The sequence below is a fragment of the Camelus bactrianus genome, chromosome 23, assembly GCF_048773025.1.
Source record: "Camelus bactrianus isolate YW-2024 breed Bactrian camel chromosome 23, ASM4877302v1, whole genome shotgun sequence".
In the NCBI taxonomy this organism is placed as follows: domain Eukaryota; kingdom Metazoa; phylum Chordata; class Mammalia; order Artiodactyla; family Camelidae; genus Camelus; species Camelus bactrianus.
This window is the reverse complement of record NC_133561.1, coordinates 9878363-9904534: the sequence shown is the minus strand read 5'-3', so window position 1 is coordinate 9904534 and position 26172 is coordinate 9878363. Positions and strand designations below refer to the sequence as shown.

The window sequence follows — 26172 nt, the reverse complement described above, 5'->3', positions numbered from 1 at the left end:
GTTGCTGTTTGCAAGGCTTTTTAACTATCTTAGAAAACAAACTAACGGTTCAAGAAAAAGCTTTACAAATAAATGGGTGCCAAAAGAACATAATTCACCATCTAAGCAGTTTGGTTTGGAGAAAAAAAAATATATTAACTTCATCTAGTCCTTGGGGCTTTGTGGCAATAAATATTGATTTGATATGAAAAATAGCCATCCACTGTAGTTAATAGTGTTAAGGATACTTTACCTGTTAAAAAAAGGAAAATGCAACAAAATATGAGCCCCAGGGTTAGGCTGGTGAGCAGAACCATTGTATGTTAATAGTTGTATTTCATAAAACACCAGTCTCCATTGATTTTTTTTTTTTTTTTGGAAGGCAGGTGCAATATTGCTGAGAAAGCATTTTACACATGTTCCCGTTGGTTCTTGTCACCCCCCAAGGCCAGGTTTTTCTTTAAGCAGCAAGAAATACATGAAGGGTTTCAGCAAGACCAAAAATGTTTTTGCTCATTTTTTAAAAATAAAAAGCATACACACACACCACCATTTTTAGAACTTACAACTTTTTTCCGAACTATTTTAGAACTTAACAACCGTTTTCCAACTATGTTTCGAACTCGCATCCTTCTCGCCGCAGCGCCCCAGTACCGCGCCCCGGTCTCGGTGGACGGCAATCTGTCGGTGGTGTGTGTCAGCTGGAGCGGCTCCTTCCAGCTGAACGGCCGGCTGCGGGGGTTCGTCCTGACGGATGGAGGGCAGCGCGTGTACAGCGGCCTGGACACCTCCCTCTGCATACCGAGGACCGCGGACAAAAGTGAGTTTCCGCCTCCCGTTCCTCAGTGCGCAGGGAGCTGCGTCTCCCGCTCTCCGAGATGCGCTATCCGCCTGAGAGGTGACCGGCAGATGCTCACCACTGACGTGTCCTGGGTTAAGTGGTCGCTTCTCGCGGGGAAGTTACTGCTCGGCGTAAATCAGGTTTTCCGGGGGGATTGTGCTGGATGCGCTATGTTTCCGATGCGGTCCGCGGAGCGCTGCCTCCGCTGACTGGGGGTCCCCAGGCGGGAACAAGACCCCAGGGCTGGTTGTGTTCACTAGACAAACAGCACCCCCAGGCCATGAGTATCCAGAAACAGTACACTTTTAGGGACTTGAGAGATTTTCCTGATGCATCCCCAGCCTCCAGACTGAGCTCAATCAGGCCATGACCGGCTCCAAATCCTAAGGACCCTGAGTAAGGGCTTTACTTCACCGACCTCGGGATCTGTTCTTGAAATAATTCTCTTCCCTCTAAAACTGAATTCTTTCTCCCTGTTTAATTTCACATCCTTCTTCTGTTTGTCTTGTTTTTAAATTAAAATGAGAAAAATCTTTGCAAGGTACGAAGTATTTTCTACAATGTGGCCACACGACCAATAGATGGGAGGCCATTTTAAGCAATCTAAACTTTTACAATGAATTAATGAGTGGGGTTTTTTTTTCCTTGAAAATTTGTACTATTTATTTTGGCTAAAAGATTCAGGTAAATAGCTCCAGCATTGATTGCATTTTTAGTATTTGAAATTTATCAATAACATTTTCACAACTATTCAGCTACACATTTTCATGGTCAGAGTTCTTGGTCATCTGGACAGCGTGTTGGGATGGGGAGGTGTCCTGGCAGTTGGGAGATCCCAGTTCCACTCCTGGCCAGGCCTGTAACCATCTCTGTGACCTTACAAGACTCCCTTCCCTCGGGGTCCTGGCTATTGTGAGAGTTATTTAGACCATTGGCTTTCCAAGATCCCTTTTGAGCTCTCCTGCTTAGCGAAAAAAACTCTGGGTCTCCAGGAACACCTGTATGTTTTAAAGGAACAGGTTTAGATCAGATGCAGAACAAGATGCACTATATGTATCATCCCTTACTCTGATAATTCTTTCCCTTTGCTATATAGTCTCTGAACTTATTTAGTTGTTACTTATGTACACACACTATCATTACACTAATAAAAGCTGTTTTTCATGATAGTTTTTAAGTTAGAAATAAGTTTGCATATTAGGTGAAAACTTACAACTTGCTGGGGAATCCTATGTCCAGATGTTTTTCATGCTGTAATACATTGCTTTTCTAACACTGTGCCCTCTATTTGTAGGTGTTGAAAAGCTGAGTCATTTACCTTTTCTGTAGCTTTCTTTTTCCAGGTCACCTGCACTACAGATGAAGGAAGTGTTAAGACACCTTTGGTCCAATATGATACCTCTACTGGATTCGGTAAACATTTAACTCGAATTATATTTAGTGTAGCATCTACTCATTTTCCTAAAGAAAGTTGCTTATGTTTGTTTATACAGACATACATCTTTGCAAAGACCATATGGAAGAAATTGTTTTAAGTATCATATGAAATTTTTTTTAAGTCCTCATGAAACTTACATTAGGCCTGGAATTAAGATATACTCTTAAAATGCCAAATCATTGAATTGTAGATGCAGGGAGACATGACTAAGCTTTTAAGGACAAATTCTGGCAATAAAGAACTTTGTGAATTTATTTACCAGAAAAAAAAAAGTGAATTTATAGAGCAATTCAGAGGAAAGAGATCAGAAGAAAAGATAAAATACTCTAATGCCAATTTGTGTTGATCAGAACAATAATATTCCAGATTCAGAGCCTAAAATGGTAAACTTGGGAAATTTCTGTCCTATAGCCTCTATAAGAGATTATGATTGACTGTTAATACCAAGTAATTTAGCCAAAATGATGAAATTGCAATTTTTACAAAGCATCTTTTAAATTGAGTTCTACCCATAATCTTTGAATCTAACATACGCAGTAGTTTACAGTTTCAATGGGCAAATTAGAGAAATGCCAGATCTCTTTCCCAGGCCTCTGGCAGAAATTCAGAATCAAAAGGGTCCAAGAATCTGCTCTTTAAAGGAATCCTGCCCAGTGATTCTGATGCAAGGGCGGGACCACACGCTGAACAAAAGCACAGAACCTAGACTGACCCACCTGTTCAATCTCACCAGTCCCCTCTCCTCGGTCCGTGGGAAGTATGCCTTCCCCGGAGACAGGCAATTAACAGGGAGCAGTTTATGATGACTCCAGTTCTGTGCTGGGTTTTTCTTTAGAATCAAGGTCCAACCAGGTGAATTCTCTACCCTGATGGTGAACCTCTCCCTTGATGAGTGGGGTCCCTTAAAATAAAAGTTCTTTGCAAAGAAAAAAGGGATAAAGAGACACCATCCTGTCCTGATTTCAAGCTTCTCATAACACAGGAGAAATTTCCTGTCGGTTCATGAATACAAAGTGGTTTCATTGCTGAGAGAAGGAGCACCGAGGACTGTGTGAAGTTATGGAAAATTCCAAGATGTACTGTCTGACTAATATCCATAGTCACTTTTAATTTTTCTGATATAACTTTTTAAATGTTTCTGTCCCCTTGCCTGAAGGCAGCCTTCAAGCAGGCAAGTCAGGCAGACCTCATTTCTCTGCGACTGTTCGGAGGGTTCTTTTTCCCTTTTGAGGCTTCCCCTGGGCAGGCTGCCTTCATTCCCCTGTGTCCTCCGGGGCAAGGGGTCCACTAGGCCCGTCAGATCAGTTTCTGGAGCTACAGCCCTGTGGCCCACATGGAGAAAACTCTCCTAGCGCATAACCAAAAATTGTGGGGATTTTAAAAAAATCAAACACCACACATTGCTTCCTAATTAGAAGAATGCCGATCTCCTGAAAGTGGATGAGAACTTTGACGCCAACCCTCCATTTTAGAGATGAAGCAACGCAGACCCCGAGAAGCCCGGACTTTTCAAGGACAGAGCTATGAGAAGTAGAGTTAGGGTTATAACGGACGGTATCCCTCCGTTCATGGGGCTCAAACTTCAGTTTTAGTCCTTTCTCTCCCTCCCTTAACATCCTCACCCCAGCGCTGAGCGTGTCCCCTTTAATCCTCCTTGAGAATGTGGCTGTGAAGCGCCAAGCATGCCATCCTGTGCTCAAGGTGCTGGAAAGGGGGACGAAGGTCCGTGTAGCCAGGAGGCGTTTGCGGCTGTCTGTCTGTCTGTCCGTCTGCCCGCCCGTCTTCCGCACTGGCTTTAGAAGAGCAGCTTCCTGCCCCCCGCAGTCTGCCGGCCTGCAGGGCGGCCCCGTGGATCCAGGGCTTCTGAGCTGGGCCCGGCAAGGGGCCGGGCTGCTGGAGATGGTGTCTGAGACCCTCTCCCGCTCGGATGGCCGGGCTGACGGCCTGATGCCCCGGCCGTACGCTGGCCGGCAGTGGTCCCGTAAGCCCTGCCGCGTCTGTTCGGCTCATTCCAGCTTTCCCCACGTCCGCAGACTTCACAGTCCTGGTACTCCCCATCCTTCGGTCCTTCATCCCTGGAAAGCCCTTATTAGCACAGGGCCTGGCACAGGGGAAGTGCTCGCTCAGCGTGAGCCACTTTTGTCAGCCTCCTGTGCAGAGAATCACATTGAGCTCTCAACGCTTGAATTAGAAATCAAAGGTTCGCGGTCCTCCTGCTGAAGGATTTCCGTCCGCAGGAAGCTCTCCCAGGGCATCTGAGCGGTGCCTTGCAGAGCTTTTGCTGCTTTTCAGGGAGGCTGGAGTACAAGAGGTGTAAAGGCCGCGTGTTAGCAAGTGCAGGCCACAGTGGGAGATGTGATCTGATGGCTCAAAATCCAGTTTGCACACAGCTTCTCAGGAACAGGGCTGTTGCATGAAGTGAGGGGACCCTGGGTCACACAGCACTGACTGTGTGTGTGATGGGGTCTCTGTGGCAATGCTGGTATGGGCTCCGGCCCCTCACGTGAGCCCAGAAAGGACTTTGCTCCCAGGGCACACTGCTGTGAAGCAGGCATTCCTCCAGGTTACTTTGGTAACCCTCTTAAAAATCCCTTTGCCCCCCCCCACACACACACAACTGTCTTTCCCAGGAACGTGCCAAGGCAGCACCTCCTTACCACCCACTGACCCTGCTACACCATTTCCCCAGCCTGAACCCAAGGACAGCCAAGCACTACAGGACAAACTGCTTTAAATACCTTTCTAATTGACTGTCAGACAACAGCGGGAAGAGATCACAAAACTGCCTTCGTAAATAAAGTTTCTGTCCTGGGTTTTGCAGGCCTGGTGCTGACAACTCCTGGAGGAAAGAGAGGATCGAGGAGCAAAAATACAGAATTCTACAGCGAGCTGTGGTTCATAGTGTTGATGGCAATGCTGGGCTTGATCTTGCTGGCCATTTTTCTGTCCCTGATACTACAAAGGAAAATCCACAAAGAGCCGTACATCAGAGAATGGCCTCCCTTAGGACCTCTTCCGAAGAGGATGTCGCCGCTGAATGTCTACCCACCGGGGGGGACCCACATGGTACTTCTCTGAAGGCAGCTCCGTTCCCCTATCCCTGGACTAAAATGTTTGTTTTTATTTAGAGGGAGATATTTTCAGAGCCACAGCGACAAGGGACTAGATGACAGCTGTGTTTGGTAAAAGGAGGTTCACCCTAGAACAGCATTCTCAGCTTTGGCTGCACATTAGAATCGCCTGGTGCTACAGACTGAATGTTTGTGCCCCCCCCCCATTCATATGTTGAAACCCTGACCTGAAATGTGGTGGTATTGGGTGCTAGGCTCTTTGGGAGCTGGTTAGGCCATGAGGGTGGAGCCCCTGTGAATGGAATTAGTGCCCTTATGGAAGAGACTCCAGAGAGCTCTCTGGCCCTTCCACCCTGTAAGGACCATGAAGCAGATCCCCACCAGACACCCAGTCTGTCAGCACCTTGATCTCGGACTTCCCAGCCTCCAGAACTTAGGAAATAAATGTCTGTAGTCTCTAAGCCACTACGGTGTTCTGCTATAGTGGCCCTACACCTGGGAGACTTTATGAAACACCCATGCCGGGCCTTACACGCAGCCCCAGGAACCTTACCCCAGGAGCAGTGGCACCCAGGACTCAGGCCAGTGATCAGTGAGCATTTCTGTCCCTTGACGCACGGCCCCTGGCAGGCATGTCTGCCTCATCATCCTTCCTGAGGAGGAACCCAGTCTGGCCCACTTGGTTAACTTCGAGATTAAGAAGCTAGCACACCACTCCTGTGGGAAGGTTACTCTGGACCATTCCTTGCTCAGAGTCTTGTCGCTTTGTTTTGTCAAAGTGAGGCCCATGAGCTACCGGTATCTGCATCACGTAGGAGCCAGACCTGAATCTTTGAGGAAGAAACCCAAGAATCTGCCATTTCAACCAGCACACGGGAAGTCTGATGCACAGTAAAGTTTGGGAACAGCCCTAAATGAATGAAAGGACAATACAATTCCTGCGAACAGTGTGTCCAGTCCCATAACCAGTGAAAACTGGGGCGGGACGCTTACTGCATGATGGCACTCATATGAAATATTGAAAGCAGTCAAACCCTGGGAGGCAGAGAATAGAACGGTGGTTGCTTAGGGGCGGGGGAGTTGCTAAAGGACAGGTGTACAGTTCCAGTTCTGGAAGGTGAGGAAGTACTGCTGTACCACACTGCAGAGAGCAGTGCTGAACTGTCACTTAACAGTCTGTTTGGAGGGTAGATCTCTCACTACAATAAAAAACAAACAGGTGGGGGCTGCTGGTGAGTCCTTGCAGTCCAGACCAGACCTGGGCTGAGCTCCCTGGGGGGCCAGACATAGGACTGAGCAGAGCAATGAATTGAAACACCCTCCCCTTCCATGGCTCCCCTGACCATCCGAGCAAAGCGGAGTGGCGCCCACCTGGGGGACTTCTGCTGAGTGGCCAGTACTGTGTGACATGTGAAGAGGGGACAGGCTGGTGGCCAGGGGCCCTGGACCCAGAGAACTGGCCCATTGTCAGTGGTGAGGGTGCTACTTACCAGCGCCAGAGGGTTCACAGCAGTGAAATCTGGGGTGTACCAGAGTGCCGGGCAGTGTTCCCCAGAACCCACTGATTCACAATTTAACTCTACCCAGTTGGCCCAATATACTTGCAAGCCTGTTTTTATAAAACCTGTTTGAGATGACAGTGTTCTCACAAAGTTGGAGACGTGGACGAAAATTAGCAAAGGTTAGTCAAACTAAAGAGAATCCAATTTGCACTAGATGAGCAAAACAAAATGCTGATGTGAATGTCCCTGGGTTCCAGAATCAGCAGGTGAGAATCCGAACAGGAGCAAGCCTGCAGTCACTCGGTTCCCCAGACTGACACTCTTTTCGCTTGAGTCGGTCAACGCTAGCTACCCTTGGAACGAACACACACACACACACACACACACACCACACACACACACACACCACACACACACACACACACACACACACACACCCCTCCCCTCCATCTGACAAGCCCTGGTCTCATTGCTGCTATAACCCTGTCGCAGGCACCCCTGTCCTCTGAATAGGTAAGATGCTCTTTGATATCAGAGGCAAATTGGCAAAAGGACTTTAAGCTCCACTCTGAACAGAGCAAAATGGGACGAGGAGCCAGAGAATGAGAGAGCATTTTGTATTTTTTAACTTGAAGTTCATTAACATTTTCAAGATCACACAGCATACATTTAATCCACTGAAGTTTAAGTGCAGGTCTTACTTGTACAATCAGCCCTGCCTATCAGCAGGTTCCACACCAGCAGATACAGAGGGCTGGCCATGGGACTTGAGCATCCTCAGATTGGTACCCGTGGGGGGAATCCTGGAACCAATCCTGTTTGGATACTGAGGGACAATTGTAAAGTAATTACTGGCTTGAAGATCCTTTCATTCCCTGCAATACAAAACAAATAATGCAGTGTCACCTTGACACTAAGCAATTAGTTTCTACTCACCGTGATGTTTAAATTGCAGAAGACTTTACATATATATAAATGCATCTCTGGATAGTGTTAATGTGTGGGTAAGATTATGCTGTCCTTGTAGAAACGCAGAGAATTTGTTTTCAGATGTTCCAAACACTGACTGATGTTCCATTCTGTTTCCAGTCTGACTCTGTGGCTGATGTATCTGATGTGTCCAGCAATGTTACCCTAAAAAGTTACACCATGCACTTTGAGGTACCGCTGTGTGCTCCACAAACGCATGAGCTGTGCATGGGGCATCACCTGCATGGGGAAGGGCAGACCTCTTCGCTGATGGGTTAAGTCAGCTACATCAGAGCCCTCGGTCGCTTAGAGCAGCCACGTGTCCTAATGGCACATTCTAGAGCCTGACCACAGAGTGCCTTTGTCTTTCCGCTGTCTTTATGTCTCCTCTTTGGGAGGCTGGAATCCTGTAGCACAGAGAACAATGTGGAATGAGAAAAGAGAAAGGGGAGAAGGGAATTTCCTGACACAGATCCAGGAATTTTGGAGTGAAATACAGCACGCTCACTTTGCAGGGGACCACCTTTGTGGGTGGCTGTTGACTCTGGGAAAGGGATGTTCTCACAAGGAGGCTCTGTGCTGACCCCTGGGAAGAGATCACCTTGCTAAGTGCCTCCCCCCCCCCCCCCGCTGCCACTTGGCTGCTTGGTGGCGCAGCAGCCCTTGGCCATGAGATCAGTAGCCGGAGCGCCAGTACGGGGGCTCCTGGCCGTCTAACGTGACCATTTGCTTCCTGTCTCACCCTTCCCAGGAGGCCGGGGTCCGCAGCATTCTAGATGAGCTAAGCGCCACACGAGGATGTGGGGACAGGGTTCCCTTCGTTGACAATGTGTGACACACGATTTTCTATGCTACTTCAAGCCCATTTTCTTTAGACTTTAATCACCAACAGCAACTTTCTTTCCAGGGCTTGGCTGATACCAAAATCCCCCGGTCTGGGACCCCTGTGAGTATGAGGAGCAACCGCAGCCTCTCTGTACTGCGCATCCCAAGCCAGAACCCGGTCAGCCAGCCCTGCTCCGGAGGCGCTCTCCTGCGCAGTGTCAGCCAGCTCATGGACGTTCCAGATAAGAAGGCCTTGATTGACGACTCGCTCTGGGAAGCCATCCTGGGCCATGACAGCGGACTGGTGAGTTGATGTCCTCACCCAGAACCTTAGCTAGGCTCCCCACAAGCGTACCGATAAAGAGATGGCATGGAAACTTCCTGTTCCCATTGAATGCTGACCCCACGGCACTCAGTGCACCCCTCTGACCACTAACCAATTATTTTTTTAACGACCTGGCTACCAGGGTCACTACAGTTGCTTGATGAGCAGTGTAGAAACTCTCGTCTCATTCTCAAGGCACCCGGTAGATGCTCAAAAAATAAATTCATGAGTAAGTGAAGAGAAACAGGCTGTACTTTATTAACTTGGGCAGAAAGTGATGGGCAACATTGGAGCTGGCCTAAAGGAGGCATGAAGTACAAGCACCTGTTTTACTAAAGGGAGGAAAAAAAAAAGGAAGTGCATTTTCCTTCTGGTTTATGATGAGAAGAGAGAAAGAGTCTCTCAGCAGGATCAATAGTTCCTTTCCAAGAAACTCAGAAAACCATGATAAATCAGGGCATTACTATTTATGAACTACATTTTTCATAATTTCAGTCCAGGAGGTACAAATAATTGACTCACTGAAAGCTAACCTCATCATTGTGTAGTATTTGTTTTGAGCCCCTTAGTGGCCGAAGTGAATAAAATCTTCAAGTTTTTAGCACCCATCACGCTTCCCTGTGACGGCTACCTAGAGGTCTGTGGGGGGACCATCCGTTGGGACATGGGATGCTAAACAGATGGCCAGCCAAGAGCTTTCGCCCCTGTGCTTAGTCCTCAGGCAGGAGAAGTCCCCTCCATTTCTGTCAACCACTGGCTTCTGCACCTGGACCCTCACTCCTCCCTCTCTCCCAGGTTCTCACTTTTCCTTTGCTGCAGAGTTGACGACTTCCATTAAGCCTTTCTTAACCAAGGGCAAGTAATACACCAAGTTTCCCCCAGCTCCAGTTTACTTCTAATCACAGTAAAAAATAAACTAAAATGTACAGTCCTTCTGGCTTGTTCAGAATGAGGATATATAATAAGCATCTGAAAATCATGGGCCTGTCTGAAGTTGTTGTGACTGTGGAATTCTGTGATTCCATTTCAGCTCTAAAGTTTCCAAATGTCTGCGATAATTTTATTAGGTTGAAACACAGAGAACTGTTCCTTGATCATATTTGACATGCAAAATGGCAATTTCGTATGGTTCAACGTAATACATTGAGGGCTTAGATGCATGTGTGCCCTCACCCAAGGACACACAGCTAATAAGTAATTTCTTCATGAAACTGGGATCTTAAAAACATCGTCTGATTACAGAGCCCTGCGTCTTCACTGTTACACTGTACTGCCATTTTCACTTTTGACAGTGCTGGTAATGGGCAGGATGCAGAATGATTCCATGAAAGCTTTTGAAGATGCCAGTACTTGGCAGATGATCTTCCAATATTTGGCAGATCATGTGTTCGTTGTAACATTATAATCAACATTACTCACTCAATTCAATAAATACAAGATACAGTAAGAGAGTAGGAAGCTGTGGAGCACAATAGCTTGCATTCTGGCTCTTCTGCTTGAATTTTGAACTAAATCTCATATATATGTGTATACATGCATCTGTGTGTGTGTGTGTATGTGTATATATATAATCTCTCCACTTTACAGATGAGCAAACTGAGGCTTAGAAAGGTTAAGATATGGCACAATGTAACACTTGAATAACATTTTGCACTCGCCTATAGTTCACGTGTGCCTGTGGACATGATCCTTTCCATAAGGAAACGCAAGGATGGTCTCAACCACACCTTACAGTATTGAGCATAGAACGTTAGCCTTTAACAAAACACTGCGTACTTTTTACGTAACACTGTTGCCAAACAAACATCCTAACCAGCGATGATCGGCGTCTTTTTCAGTATGTGGATGAAGAGGACTTGATGAACGCCATCAAGGGTTTCAGCTCTGTGACTAAGGAACACACCACATTCACCGACACCCAGCTGTGAAGGACGGAAACCTGGGAGCTGGATGCAGGTGCCACACCCCCTTCCCTCTGGGTTGTCACGCATCATAAATGCTAAAAAGCCGTTTCTTGTTATCCTGTGATCCTTTAAAGAAGAATGAGGAGTGTTTTTTGAAATTGTTCCTCCCTAAAAGAGGTCTAAGAAATGTTATTTTCTGGCGGTCTGAAATGAGGGGTTGTCTGAAATTTCACGTCCACAGGAGCATACTTATTTTGCTCTCCGTCTCTTGTGGAAGCTAAATAAGCACGGGACTTTCACTTGGCTCCGCCGGCAGGGACGCCGTTGGTGAAGTGCGTAATCAGAGGCAATTTCAAGTTGGCCCCCAGTTGTTACGAGTGAGCAGAGAGAAGTCACGAGTTAAAAAACGGATTCTTCCGCGAGGGTGTACTGCCACTCCCTTCAGCAGCACAGCTTCGCTTCTTTCAGTCCGTTTCTGTGAAAGTTGACAGGATCCTGTGCGGAACACCAGTTGTAATGATCATAGCTGCAAAATGAAATTGCAGCTTGAGACCAAGCTGAAACGCCTAGAGAAAAATGAACTCTGCCTTGAGGCTGCTCACTTGGGTGTAGGTTCTATTTCACTGCAATGTTTAGGGACACAAATATTCACCAAACCTTTTGACCGAACGCCACTTAAACTTACACATAAATGTCCTTTCTTACATTTGTGAATCTTCTGAAAAATCTAAGGAATAAACAGCTGACTTAATTATTTCAAAGAGCACATGAAGCGTTTTGATATTTCACACAGTTTTGAAACTCCAATCAGTCCTTTTCATAAGATTCTGTTAATTCACTGAATACTCAGGAATACTGACATCTTCAACTTGGCACATTTCACATGGAAACTACTGTTCTATTTATAATATTTAATTAGCCTATGTAGAACTAAAAAGAAAAAAAATTTTGTTTCTTCTAGCTTTGAAATTTTTAAAATTAACATTTTTATCTAAATACAGGATTATACACATGCAAAAATCTGTATTACATCCCTTCCTTTCAGAGGACTGTTCACTATTTTAGCCCTGCAGTCACTAAAGGTAGATGATATTCAACAGGACCAATTCCTATGGGTCAGATCTGCTCTATGTGGATTACAAAGTCATTGATGACAGTGCTACTTTTTCTTGCAAGTCAGCGTAAAAGGTATTTAAGTTTGTTCTTCGTGGAAAACAATGTAAGAAAACCTCTTCTTCATTCTTAAAAGGTTTTAATGGCTCCAGAAGTTATAATGAATTGTATGTCTCAAACAGTTGCCGGACGTATTTTGTATTTTGTGAATCACATTCAGCAGTAGGTGGATTTCCCCAAAGCTGCGCTGGCAAAAACTTGTAAAATAAGGAATAACCTTATGTATTCTGCGTAAAGACTATGAATTGCATTGACTGTCCAACAGTCAGAGATCATGGACCTGAGGTACTGAGACTTCATCCACATCGTCGGAGGAGCAGCTCCTCAGAATGACCACCTCCTGGACAAGCCTTGCCAACCTAAGTGTCAAAAGCACAGACCAGTGTTAGCAGAAGCTCTGTCCCCTCTGCTACAAGCAAACGAATCTGGAATCATTGTGCATATTTGGCAGCAGGTGTTCCAATTTTTTTTTCCTCCCCAAAAGTGTTACACTTTCTGAAATGGAAACATGGGATTGGCGCGTTTAGTTTACAGGCGTTAATTCGCTTTCATTGATTTGGTCAGTTAGCTGTAGAAGCTGGCACAGAAGAGCCTTGACCGAGGCTGAGTTTTTGATTCATGGGAGCTACTTCTGAGATACACAGAGAAGTGCTCCTTTCCAGTCCGGTGCTTGCATCCTCAGCCTTGGTCTACTCCTCTGCAAACGTGAGTCGTGGGTGGATTCGGGAGACGGAGAGCATACTCATGTCTGAAAACTTAACTAGATACTGTTACCACATTTTAAAACTTCAAAAGAACACAAATGGAGAACTGCGGGGCCTGGGGGTTAATCTTAAATCTTTCTCCACTCAATCATCTAATTAGACATTTAGCCACTACACGAATTCATTTCGCTGTATCACTTACGTTTGGATCCCACGGCTCAGCGTGGTCAGGAGCCTGCCCGGCTTCCACCCACAGCACCGCCTCGGCAACACTCCTGACCTTACCTGTGTTCATTTCAGAGAGGAAGCCCCAGATGTTGTCTGGCTGTTTTGAGTGGTATTACGTGCCAAGCCTCCAGCCAACAGTGTAGACTCACCGCTAGAGATTCTGATTCAACTGGTCTGGGGTGGGTCTGAAGCATCGGCCACTTTCAGAAGCTTCCAGTTTTCCTAACGTTGAGAGCCAGTCGTGCCAGGAACCTGGAGAAATTCATGCTGTGCACAGGGACTCCAGCACTCGGCCCACTGCTTTACAGAGAAAACAGAGGGTCCTCTCTGAATCGCCTGTTTCTCATCCTGTTGCTTGAAGAGGCCACGTTCTCAGCTTAAATGTAAGAACTGCTATGTTCTGTTGGTCCTAACGTTAACTGTTTGATAGAGTACATAGCTAGGCTTTGATGTGCTTCACTAAAAGTTGTATTTATAGATGATCTATCGTCATTCCCACTAAAAGGAAAACCTAAATATGAATCTGTTACAGTACCGTATTGCTGATCTAAAAATCACGTTGGCATCAGTGTAATTCAACCTGAGCAACCTGTAAATAAACCATAGGCCAGGTGGAATAATTCAGTGAGAAGGAACTTAATTGTGTCACATATGAATAGTAGTTTATTTCCGAAGCACAAATATCATGTAAATTAATCGAAAGATGGTTTGCTTAATAAATATTTAAATGTGAACCAGGTTTGATTTAATATATTTATGAAAAAATACTCTTAACAGCTCGGAGTTGTATTTACAATTTACACATAAATAATGATAAAGTTGAGCCCATTAAGAAAAATAGGATGTTCTGGATAATCTCTCAAACATCAATGTATTAGAATCAACTGTGGCATTTTTTTTTTTTTACAAAACATGGGTTCCAACCACCAGAGATACAAACGTAGCAGGTCTGGAGGGAGGCCAGGGCAACTGTGCAGGTATGACCTCAGGTTGTAACCGAGCAGGACCCTGGGGGGCTCTCCCGGGACGACCCCTCCCCCAGATCCTCTGCTGTGGCTCCTCTCTGCAGGACCCAGGTAATGGTATCTCAGGTATTTCCCCCAAGTTTTTCAGATGCTTAAAATCACCTCCAAATGGAAGAAATTAACTCCTCGATGGTCATGAGCACGGAGCCCCCGGACCTGTTGGTGCCTAAGGGCCCAGCACCATCAACCCGTCAGAGAATTGTGCACAGCTGATCCCAGACCCTGGGATGCCCGCCCCCGCAGCCTTTAACAAGGCTCAGCTGAACCCCCTCTAGGAGTTAGTTCGGCGTCTTCCGGGTGGGAGCTGCGTGTTCTCCTTGCTCGGCCTTGCAGTAAACTTTTTTCTACCCAATCCTTAGCTGTTTGGGTATTTTTTTGGCCTCACTGCGCATCGGGCACACAGACTTCTGTTTTGGTGAAGCCTGAGGAGGAGTCTGTGCCCGTGGGAGGTTGACCCCGGTCAGGACAGCCCCTTTGCTGGGTCCCAGAAGCTGCCAGAGCTCACTTCGCCTGAGGAACGGGGAACGACTGTCCCCGACAGGCAGGACCGCCCCAGCACAAGGCTGTTTGGAGCTGAGAAACGTCCGGAGCTGCAAGCACATTCTGTGTCGCCTGCGGGTGAGTGGCTCCGGCTTGTGCAGGCTGGAAATTCTCTTCCCTTCACCTGGGCGCATCCCCACCAGGAAGGGAGCCGCTCTGGGCGTATTGGGAGCCACCTGGGGTCCATCCTCCCCCGGAGCCAGGCCACTCTGGAAGCCTCCATCTGGGAGTGGAAGTGGCATTTCGGGGCTGCCCCTCATCTAACCTGTTTGAACTTTTGTTTGTGGGACCATGTTTGTTGTTTGTATGTGTGTATCTGTTCTTGGCCAGTTGAGATGCCTTTGGTGAGTAACAGGGCTCCCATACGATGACACTAGGGTATCCTTCCTTGCATTGGCTTTGCTGTGGTAGTGGATTGCCTGTGGATTTTCCCTTTCTGGCCTTGGTCATTCATTCAGCCTCATCTCTGATGTGAATTGGCTGGGAATCCCCCTTTATGGGGTTAGGAAACTGTGACCATGAGAGGACGTTTTGAATTGTTGTTTGTTTGCTATTTGATAACATTGGCCATGAATAACTAAGAACGAACAATCAGAGGTCTGTTCCATCTTGTAGTTTCCCCAGGGTATATTTTGCAAAACTAGTAAATCTTCAGCTATGCTCCTGTAAATGAAAGGAAAATGTATTTTTAATTGTAACACTGTGGGCTCAGTACTCCCTGGGATCTGGAGAACAATGGTCCCGTAATGGCTCTGCTGTTGCATCAAAGTGGGCCTCCTGCAAGCCCTGTGGCTCGTGTGTGTGCGCGCGCACATGTGTCTTCATACCTGAGTCCAAATCCTGTTCTCTTTTCCTGGTTTTGCTGAAAGTGAGGCACATGAATGTCACCAAATTTATATATATATTATTGTCTATTTGGGAAGTGAAAAAAAAAAAAATCCCTGAATATAGCCAAGATGGTTGGGTTTTGTAAAAGCAGTTAGAAGAAGAATTTTCGTTTCTCTTCCTGTGTCCTTGCAGTATAGATGATCTACCTGGTCTCTCAATGGAAGGAAAAAAAAAAGTTTTTATTTTTTTTAAACTCTAGCGGAAAAACTGCAAATCCTCTGGTTCTGTCTATATAAAAATTCACGTGTAAATGAGCTCTATGTAATTGACTTAAAAGTTAACTGCTTGTAAATTAAATACTTCTACATACAAAGAAGTGAGGGAGAACAAATTTCAGGTTCATGTAATCTAGGAAATACTCAATATTGAATTGATACCGAATATTAAAGCTACCTCAGGCTTGTTGGTATAGTAATATAGACGTGGCTTTTATCACACCTAGGTTTACTGAAAGTAAGTTCATGTTTCTGTTGCAGAGTGTCGTCAGCTGAAAGAAAAAAAATAACTTGGTATGATGAAATTCTTGTAAGTTAAATGCAAATTTCGATGAGAGCTTTTGGGTGAACTCTTGAGAAATTATTGTTTTGGGAATGTCTACTTAAAAGTGATCTCTCCAGATATTTGGTAACTTGAAATTTTAGAGTTGTGCAAAATTAAGTTAAATGATAGAAGTTTATTGAGTAGTTCCATAGCTAGGTCATTCCCAAACAAAACAAGGTATTGAAACATTCACTAGAAATTAAGATTTTTAAGAGTTGAGGATTCTAATGTAAATATGTAATTAAGGCTACTAGAAATAATGAAGGAAACATTGCAGTGTACTGTGGGAAAGTAGAATAAATGTGTTGAGTGAAAAAAAAAAGGTATGAGGAATGGTACTGCATTTTGTTAACAGAAAAGGTGACTTGGTTCTAGAGCTGATTGTTTCTGGATGGAAGAAAAATAAGGGACAAACTAATATGGATACAGAGTTTGTAGGTACAGAGTTTGTAGATAATATGGGTACAAGGTTTGTAGAAAGGGAGCCCTAAAAAAAAAGAGTTCTGTGCATGGTCAGCCTGAGATCGAACTCCACTGCGTAAGTGGATTTTGTTATTAAAAGTCGACTGGTGCAGGACTAGATTTATTTCCTCTGTGAAGAGAACAAGTTTACTTAGAATGCTTTTTGACAATAGTGTGAAACTTCTTGATATTTTTGACAAACTTCCTATCAAATTCTAATTCATTGACTACACTTTTTTGGTATGTATTTTTATTGAAGTATACTCAGTTTACAATGTTAACATCAGTTTCTGGTGTACAGCATAATGCTTCAGTCATACATGAACATACATATATTTGTTTTCATATTCTTTTTCACCATGTTACAAGATATTGAATATAGTTCCCTGTGCTATACAGTATGAATTTGTTTATCTGTTTTATGTATATTAGTATCTGCAAATCTTGAATTCCCAATTTGTCCCTTCCTACCCCACCCCTACCAACCATAAGTAGTTTGTTTTGTGAGTCTGCTTCTGTTTTGTAAATAAGTTTGTCCTTTTTTTTTTTTTAGCTTCCACATATAAGTGATACTATATGGTATTTTCTTTCTCTTTCTGGCTTACTTCACTCAGAATGACACTCTCCAGGTCCATCCATGTTGCTGCAAATAGCATTATTTTATTCCTTTTTATGGCTGAGTAGTATTCCATTGTATAAATATCCCACAACTTCTTTATCCAGTGATCTATCAATGGACATTTAGGTTGTTTCCATGTCTTGGCTATTGTATATAGTGCTGCTATGAACATTCGGTGCATGTGTCTTTTTGAATTAAGGTTCCCTCTGGATATATGCCCAGGAGTGGGATTGCTGGATCATAAGGTAAGTCTGTTTTTAGTTTTTTGAGGATTTCACATACTGTTTTCCATAATGGCTGCACCAAACTATCTTCTCAACAGTGTAGGATGTTCCCTTTTCTCCACAGCCTCTCCATTTATCGTTTGTGGACTTTTTAATGATGGCCATTTTGACTGGTGTGAAATGATCTCTTTGTAGTTTTGATTTGCATTTCTCTGATAATTAGCGATATTGAGCATTTTTTCATGTGCCTATTGGCCATTTGTATGTCTTCATTGAAGAATTGCTTGTTTCTGTCTTCTGATCATTTTTGGATTTTTTTTTCTTATTAAGTTGTATGAACTGTTTATATATTCTGGAAATTAAGCCCTTGTGTCAGTCTCATCTTTTGCAAATATTTTCTCCTATTCCATAGGTTGTTTTTTTTTTTTTGTTTTGCTTACGGTTTCCTTTGCTGTGCAAAAGCTTATGTTTAATTAAGTCCTGTTTGTGTATTTTTGCCTTTATTTCCATTGCTTGGGTAGATTGCCCTAGGAAAACATTGCTGGAATTTATGTTGGATAATGTTTTGACTATTTTTTTTTCTAAGAGGTTTATAGTATCTTGTCTTATGTTTACGTCTGTAAGCCATTGAGTTTTTGTGTATGGCGTAAGGGAGTATTCTAACTTCCTTGATTTACATGCAGCTGTCCAGTTATCCCACCATTTGCTGAAAAGACTGTCTTTACCCCATTGGATGTTGTTGCCTCCTTCGTCAAAGATTAATTGACCAAAAGTTTATGGGTTTATTTCTGGGCTCTCTATTCTGTTCCATTGATCCCTATGTCTGTTTTTGTACCAATACCGTGCTGTTTTGATTACTGTAGCTCTGTAGTGTTGTCTGAAGTCTGAGAGGGTTATTTCTCCAGCTTCATTCGTTTTCTTCAGTATTGCTTTGGCAGTTCTGGTAAACGACGAGACTTTTGACTTCAGCTAACTTTGGGATACTTTGGAAGGCCCCTGAGACACGTCAGAGAATAATATTTAACTAGGATTGGCTGGCATGTTGAATTGCATGGGAAGCATTGTCAAATGAGTGATAAGCCTCCTCAGATTATAGTGTGGTTAATGTTGATATGGATATCCTAAAACTACATAGTTTCTGAAATTTAGACATGTCCTGGCATAATGCTATCAGTCATGATTCCAGTTGTTACCGTAGGTTGTTGTGTCACAGCAACTTGTTTAAGCTTATCGAAAACATTACCAGATCTTTTACTTTGCTTTTGGGCCTTCTGGCATCCATAGGTAATTGATGCTTTATAGGACTGTTTCATCTTCAAGATTTATAAAAAGGACTTTTGACAAGTACACTGCTGAGCTGGGTTAAGATATTTTAAACGTCTAATGTAAGATGACTTCATGGAACTGTTGGTAAAAGGAATTGATTGCATGGGATTGAGTGAACTAATTAATATGGTTGCAGTTTTTTTGGTTTTGTCTGAAATATTGCTGGCTTTTAATCGGTTTTCTAATTGAACTGTTTACCAAATGCTTGTTTCCCAATCAGTATTGCCTCCAATGTTTAGAATAGAAAGAGAATTCTCTTTTCAGAGTATAACTACTCATGATGTATAAAAATGCCTGCTTTTTAAGACTCTTGCTAAAAAGCACATGTATGATGTTTGTAAACAACTGGGTATAAGTGATAAAACATATGGCCTATAAAGTGTGTCCCCACTAACGTACCTTATTAGTTTACCCCAACGTGGCAAATATAAAGGAGGCCTAGCACTGAGGGATGTGATCTAAACCTGGGGCAGGAGACACCACCCCAGCATTGAGGGACAGATATTTTGATCATTAATGCTTTTTACTGAAAGATTTATAATTAAAAGGGGAAATGATGAAAAAATCTGCACATACTGAGGTATGGGGAAGTCATTATGGCTTATGTGTGGTTTGACCTAAACTTTACTGACCAAAGAGGCCTGTTTTATGGCCCCTTAGACATGCACTGTACATCTGTTTTGGCCTTCAGGAGGGGAATGCATTTCAAAGTCAAAGCAGAGTAGCCGTGGTTGAAACATCAAAGGTGAAGCTGGGTGGCCATCTTGGGGGCAACTGCAGGCACGTCTGTCCTGCTGAGAACTCACTTTGCTGTGTGATACTCGGGGTGCCACCAGCCATCCTCAGTGTCCGCTGGCAGATGGCAGCTGCACCCTTATGACCTCAAGGTCTTCTGTAACTATTTTTGGACAACAAATTGTTTTGGATCAGAATTTAGCAAAAGAAAGGAGATGCGTGTAGAGCCAACTGATAGCTCTTGTTATGTATCTGTTAATACCACATCAAAAGTTAAAACCTACTCAGATAAAAGTAGACAACCGGTTACCTGGCTACAAGTCTCCCCCAGATTGCCAGGTCCAGACTGGTTTTCAGGCTTACTCTCCTGACTTGCGCAGGGAATGAGCTCTTGGATCTAGGACTTGGAACTTGGGAATATTTCCAGTTGGGGTCCACTTCCCAAACTGAGGTAAGACTACACCCCATTTCAGCAGGTAGTAGCCAGTGTGATCACTGCCCCCACCCCACTCCCTGAAAGATTTGGGGAAGGATGAAGTATTTGTTTCAACTTTTACATGAGTATGATAATGAGAAATAAGGGTATAAGGGATATTTACAATCCTTAGTAATCCTGAAATTATGCTTTGCCTAACATTTTCCCTCACTGATAGTCTAAGTTTTCATACATATAAATTTTTCACTTCTCTCTCCCTTTTTTTTTTTTTTTTTAAATTACAGGAAGAAACAAAGACATGAACAAACTCATACAGGTGCACTTTAAACAGGATAACTTCCTTAAATAACTGAAAACAGTCTTGATCAGTTTTATTTGACTTAATTGATAAATAAATACAGGAGAATGGTTATAAAACCACTGGCAATATAGTAAACTTTTTAAAGAATTTATTTTGACTTCACCCACTTATATTTCTCAGAATGGGAATATACACATTATCACCAATAAATGCTTAATGCTTTAAATTTACAATTCCTTATTTGGAGGAAGTTGGAAATCATTCCAATTAAATGAAAAAAAAAATTTGTTCCTATAATTCAAAATATATTTAAAATAACACTTTTACAGCAGTCAAAATCTTAAACCAAAAATTTAGAACAGCACTCTAAGTGTAACAAAACAGCCACATCCTAATTTAATTACTTTGATTATTAACAGAGTGAGAAAAAAATACGTGGCTCTAAAAAAAAAAAAAAAAAAAAAAAAACCAGGCCGACTAGCAACTGGTACAGGTTTCCTTTCTGGGCACTCTAAGCTTTGTCTTTGTTATTTTTGTTTTTCATTTGTTCAAACACAGACAACTGCACCAACTTTAAAGAAGGTGTAAATGGACTTTTGACATTTAATACCAGTGATGCTGGCTAAGATTTAAGAACTCCAATAATGAGAATCAGAAAATAATGACAATTAAAATAAAATTATCCCAAAGGACTTACTACTACATAGTGTAATCTGGTATTCAACATCAATAGTGTTTTTGAATTATATGATTTTTTTCACAAACATAGCACCTCATTAAATATCTGGTAAACACTTTGCAATCACAATACGGGTTGGGAGACTAAGTTCCAAAGAGAACTATGTAGTTTGCGTAACACAACACTGCAAGACAAATCTCAGGCAAACAATCAAGATTAGGAACGCGGTCTGTTGGTTCCCACACTCAACGGGACGCTCACCTACATGGGCGCCATCTTAGTAAGACGTGGTACCACACGCCCCAACTCCACAGAGTACATAAACACCGAAATGGACTCTTGCCTTACAAATGATCTGTTAACTGTGCTTGTGAAACTAAAAAAATTTTCCAAAAGATCCGAAGAGATAATGGTTACTTTATCTCCCTACCCCAGGTAATTCTGTTAAAAAGATACTAAATGAAGTCCAATCTTAAGTTTGTAAAGTTTTGGTGTAAAAGCTAAAGCCAGTAAACTGTAACTCATTTAAATTAATGACAGGACGACTCATTTTGCTGCATGCTACAAGCTGTACTCTTGACCTGAAGAGTCACTCTTTCTGTGCCGAGGAGACGGGGTAGTTTTTGTAGGAGACGGGGATGCAGTACCAGGCGAGTCGGTTCCTCCGTCAGAAGTACTTGGTGATGATGCCAGATAGGGAACCTTCTTTCTGCCAAGGAAACCTCCTCCGTCAAACCCTCCTCCTTTCTTCCGTAACTCCACTTTATTTTCATTTTCATCTTCTGATGACCTTTTCTTGGAGTCTAGAAAACCTTCAGCTGTTTTATGTACCTCCACTCCACTATCTGATTCTCTCAAACTTTTACCTTCTGTTCCAGGAGACCTTCTCTCAGACATATTACATTCCCCTGTTGCCCGTTTTACTTCGGCTTGTATTGGACCCAAGTTACCATTTTCAGGGACAGCTCTTTCTATATTTCTGTTCAAATTAACAGTCTGGAAATCCCTGTAACTGTGAAAGCTCTCAGTCCTCCGTGCTCTTGCTAACAAAGGACTTTCCCTGTAAGGCCTCATGGAACCGTAAGTAGCTGCTTCATGGATGGTTTCATTGTGCTGAAGCTGAAGACTGAAATACAGTTTTTAAAAATCACAGTTTACTTTTTTTGGATTTCTCAGGGGCACATCTTATTAAACTACCAATGAAAACATATATAAATATATAAATACTGTACCATATACAAAGAATACTACATCCTTATTTATACACATAAAAATATTTTAAGCACTCCACATACCGTATGTGTGTAAAATTAACAATGCAAATAATACCATACATCTATTCATAGTGATGCTAGATTTTTGAATAGCTAAAAAAAGCTGGGGGGGGAAACCTTTTAAAACCAATGTGGAAACAATGTAATTTCAGTATCTGGACCTTAGTTCAGATTTTGGAATTTTTTAAAAAGTATGATTAAAGATATACTGTGTCATTGCATTAGAAGTACATAATGCCTAAGTAAAAGATTAGACAAGATGATGTATAATCATTTTGATTACTATGTCCCTGAGGCAACAGGAACAAAAGGTCCACATACCATCTAAGGTGACATGTGATTTTTCTCATTTCCTTTGAATGAATTCTCGATCATATAATAGGCATCCACATTGACAGCAATTCACAAAATAAAGAACAAAAAACATTTTTCTATGAAAAGAACTAGATATGCATGTAGATAAGCTATTTAGTAAAAATTTTTTTAAAAACTGAGTATCAAAGTCTGAATTAAAAATGTACTTTGAAAAATCTGGCTTTCCAGAACTACATGATTATGTTATCACAGCCAATCTTCCCAAAAGCAATCAATTCAGTTCTTTGACCTACCTAGAACTTGATTCCCGAAGCCGGCTGTGCTGAACCACAGACGTGGCCGGGCTGATGTTGGGAGTAGCACAACGAGATGTGCTCAGATCACACTGATCCAGCAATTTAAGCAGCTCTTCTTCAGTGGGACCTCCTACGTCTTAGGAAAGCATACAGTCATTACAGTCTTATGTCAAAAGCCCACCCTGTGACGAACAACTTTCCATATGGAACCTACCCTTTTCCTCACTTTTGTTAACCATGTCCATGGCAGTGGTCAGATCCCACATCTGAATGCTGCCATTGGTGTGGCCTGTGAACAAGTAGCGCCTTGGCCTTGAGCCCATCCTGCTGGAGCCCTCACACTCTCTCACTGTAAATGAGGATATTGTAGTACAGTCAACAGCCTGGATCTCACAGATTCTGCAAAAGATATCGTAGAGTTATAAACCACAGGGAACAAATGACATTTTATCATTCAGATTTTTTAAATTACTTGGTTATTTGCAGAGTTATAGCTTAATTATTCCATGTATATAAAACAGATTTAAAGGGATCAGAGAAAGTCAACAGGAATAAAAGTCAAGCTTTATTTTCTTGGAATCTAGAGAAAATAACTCTTATAAAACAATGTATTAAATAACTTAAATAGGGCAAATAATTTAAATCAAACTTATAAGAAAATTAGGAAGAGCCTTGATGCAAACTGAGCAATTCCTTAAAAGGAAGTTATGAAACTAAAAGCACAGAAAGAAACAAAGCAAGCAGACATCGTACTCTAGAAACATTTTGAGAAATCGTTTAAAATTTCTGTGAAAATTTAAAAAAATCTAAAACCAGAAAAAAGGTATAGCTGTATGGAGAGGTCTAAATATAATCTTCCAATAGATTAATACTCCTTAATTTTTAAAACCATTGATTTGCATAAAAAGATAAAAGAATCTGTCAAAGAACAATTGTCCACATTTGACAAATGAGGAAACCAAGAAATAATGTCACTAAATGATGTGCCAAAGTCACACAGAAGGGTTAACAGAATTGTACTTGATTGAATCATTTGTCCCAGTGAACTTCAGAACAGTTAAGGAGACTTATTAAAGAAAAAAAAAGAATTAAAAACAGTGCCAGGCAAATGCAAGATCAGAAAATAAACAGGAAGTGAAATCTGTAGTAATGTGAGCAGCACAGGAACGGAATATGAAGCTGAACTCTGAGGAAGTGAAGCCCCGTAATGCCCACAGCGACACAGGCTAGCCTTTCAGCACAAGGTTTGCCACAATTATTTCTGCAGATATTGTTTCTCAGATTAGAGAATTTACCCTTTATTAAGTGCTAGGACTGCTTTTTTTTTTTTTTAATCAAACTGTCAAATGTTTTTCCTCTGTTTATCAAGATCATTTTCTCCTTATTTTTGTTAATGTACTGAATTACATTTATTTCTCAACAATATCTGTGCATTGACAAATATATTTTTTAAAAATCTCGACTCCTGTCTACTTAAGAGTCACCTCTCTCCGTATGTGGAGCCCACAGATGCAGAGGGCTGACAGTACTACACCAGTTTTTAAGATACCTGAGCATGGGAGATTTTGGTATTCACTGGAGGGGGGCATCCAGTCCTGAATACACAGGGCAGATTGTAAATCAAAATTAATAAAACAAAATAAGCCTATTTGCATGAAAACAAGCATACATGATTTGGGTCTTTTAATTTTTCCTATGGGACAGATTCCTTAGAATTAAAACTTCCTTTAAAACTTTTTTTTTAACACGTTTTTTTCCCTGTCCACTTTTAATAAAACCATTTCACTTCTCACTATTAAGAACCTGAACTGTCTTTAAACAGAAAGCTTTGCTTCACATTATCTTCATAAGGGGCTGACTTCCTATTAAGGGTCTGAGTTCCTATTTAATTTTACAAAGTAATTTGTAATTTTTGGGGGGGTTAGGGAGGGAGATAAACCCTAAGGGCCTGGATTTTAATGAGAGACAAAAATCTCCAGCATGGTTCCTTGGCTTAATATTTTTACAACTCTAGCTTTTCCTCTGGAATCTTAAATTTAAAAATTGTGAAACTTGTTTTATCATGCAGAAATTGCAGTTAATTACAACAGACTGCTACTGTTTGAAGTTAATGGAAAATTACTTAGGGACAGAACAACACTAGCGAGGACATCAGAATTAAACAAGAATATGAAATAGTACATTGTTAGAGGATGTTGTTTTAACATCAGGCTTAATAGAAATTTGGTAGCTTCTTCACCTAATAGGCCCACAACACTAAGTCACAGTAATGCATTTCTCAAAATAAAAATTTGGTCTCGAACTATACAGGTTCCTAATACATTTTCTTAAAAATAACAAAAAGATAGCTTACTACATAAAAATCATTAATGGAATCAATTCATTTAACAATTGCTGATGACTAGGAATTTTACTTTTTTCACTTTTGACATGAAAAAAATATTGTTTTTGAAGAGGAGAAATGTTACAGTTCATATGTTTGAGGCTATATAAGGCTATAAATAATTTTAAAAGAAATAAAATTTTAGTCAAATGGAAAACAGGAAACTAACTTCTACTGAGCATCTATTATAGTCAGGGATTACAAAAGATGTTTTTCATGTGTTTTGCTCATTTTATCCAGTGAAATCTTGCCAAGGTAGTTGAACTTTATAAAGTAACTGAGGCTCAGAGAAATGAAGTAATTTCTGGTGAATTTACATAGCTAGTAGCAGGAAGTGCAGAATTAGAATTTAACTCGACCGCCTGCCATCAAATGCACTGCGTGCGTGTTCTATCCTATCACTAGTCCCTCCCGACTATCCACAGCATCAGTGAAAATCTTAAGTAGATCCTAGAGAATTAGCACTAAGTATACTGTTTTAAGTTAAAACAACCACAAGGTAAAGAACAGGCTTCTCTCTCAATAATTTGTTCCATAAAACAAAAGCGAATTCTGAATAGAAGTACCTTTACAGTAAAGTGTTACCTTTTCCCAGTAGATGAGAGTCTTACGAACAGTTTGTTAGTGATGGGAACAACTTTTTGGATAAACACCTGTTGATCATCTCGCTCTCCAAAAGGCCCTTGGTCAGAAAACAGAAAATGTCAAAAGTTAACTAAAAGTTAATTGGTTTCATTTAACAAAAGGAACATTAATATAAATATTGAAAAAAGATTTTTTATGCCAATCAATACAGCACTGCATTCCATGTCAAAGTCAGACACAAAATGTGCTGCTGCAAGTACCTGCATCAGAAATTTTCAGAAAATACAGTATTTCAAAACTACATTTTATGCAGTAAGGCTATAAAAGCTGAAGGCAATACTCTGCTTGAGATTGTGCACTGAAAGCACTAGGAGACTTGTTCAAGTAAAAGTTCTGCATTTACTCTTTCAGAAGGTGCTCAGTTACTAACTTCAAAAAAGGGATATATAAAGTTACTTTATGTATTGTTATTTTTTGAAAAGCTAACATGCAAAATCTTAAATAAAATGCAACTTCATCAGAGCCTGTTGTACCCTGCAAGGAATTTAATCTAAAACATTCAATTATTTTTACTTTATTGCACTT

The 26172-nt window shown here is 41.9% G+C and overlaps 2 protein-coding genes across 3 annotated transcripts in view; one reads left to right on the top strand and one right to left on the bottom strand.

Moving 5' to 3' along the window:
- USH2A (usherin) overlaps positions 1–13666 on the top strand; it is a 642834-nt gene extending 629168 nt beyond the window's left edge. The window contains exons 67-71 of the mRNA XM_074351610.1: positions 623–799; positions 2150–2233; positions 5080–5324; positions 8708–8929; positions 10789–13666. Coding sequence (XP_074207711.1) covers positions 623–799; positions 2150–2233; positions 5080–5324; positions 8708–8929; positions 10789–10878 — 818 coding nt within the window. The 3' untranslated portion in view covers positions 10879–13666. The remainder of the gene's footprint in view (positions 1–622; positions 800–2149; positions 2234–5079; positions 5325–8707; positions 8930–10788) is intronic.
- Positions 13667–20100: 6434 nt separating this feature from the next.
- KCTD3 (potassium channel tetramerization domain containing 3) overlaps positions 20101–26172 on the bottom strand; it is a 52045-nt gene continuing 45973 nt past the window's right edge. For both annotated transcript variants that reach the window (XM_074351609.1, XM_045509513.2), the window contains 4 exons: positions 25588–25684; positions 22834–23018; positions 22617–22755; positions 20101–21860 (listed from right to left, as the gene is read on the bottom strand). In XM_074351609.1, coding sequence (XP_074207710.1) covers positions 21296–21860; positions 22617–22755; positions 22834–23018; positions 25588–25684 — 986 coding nt within the window. In that variant the 3' untranslated portion in view covers positions 20101–21295. The remainder of the gene's footprint in view (positions 21861–22616; positions 22756–22833; positions 23019–25587; positions 25685–26172) is intronic.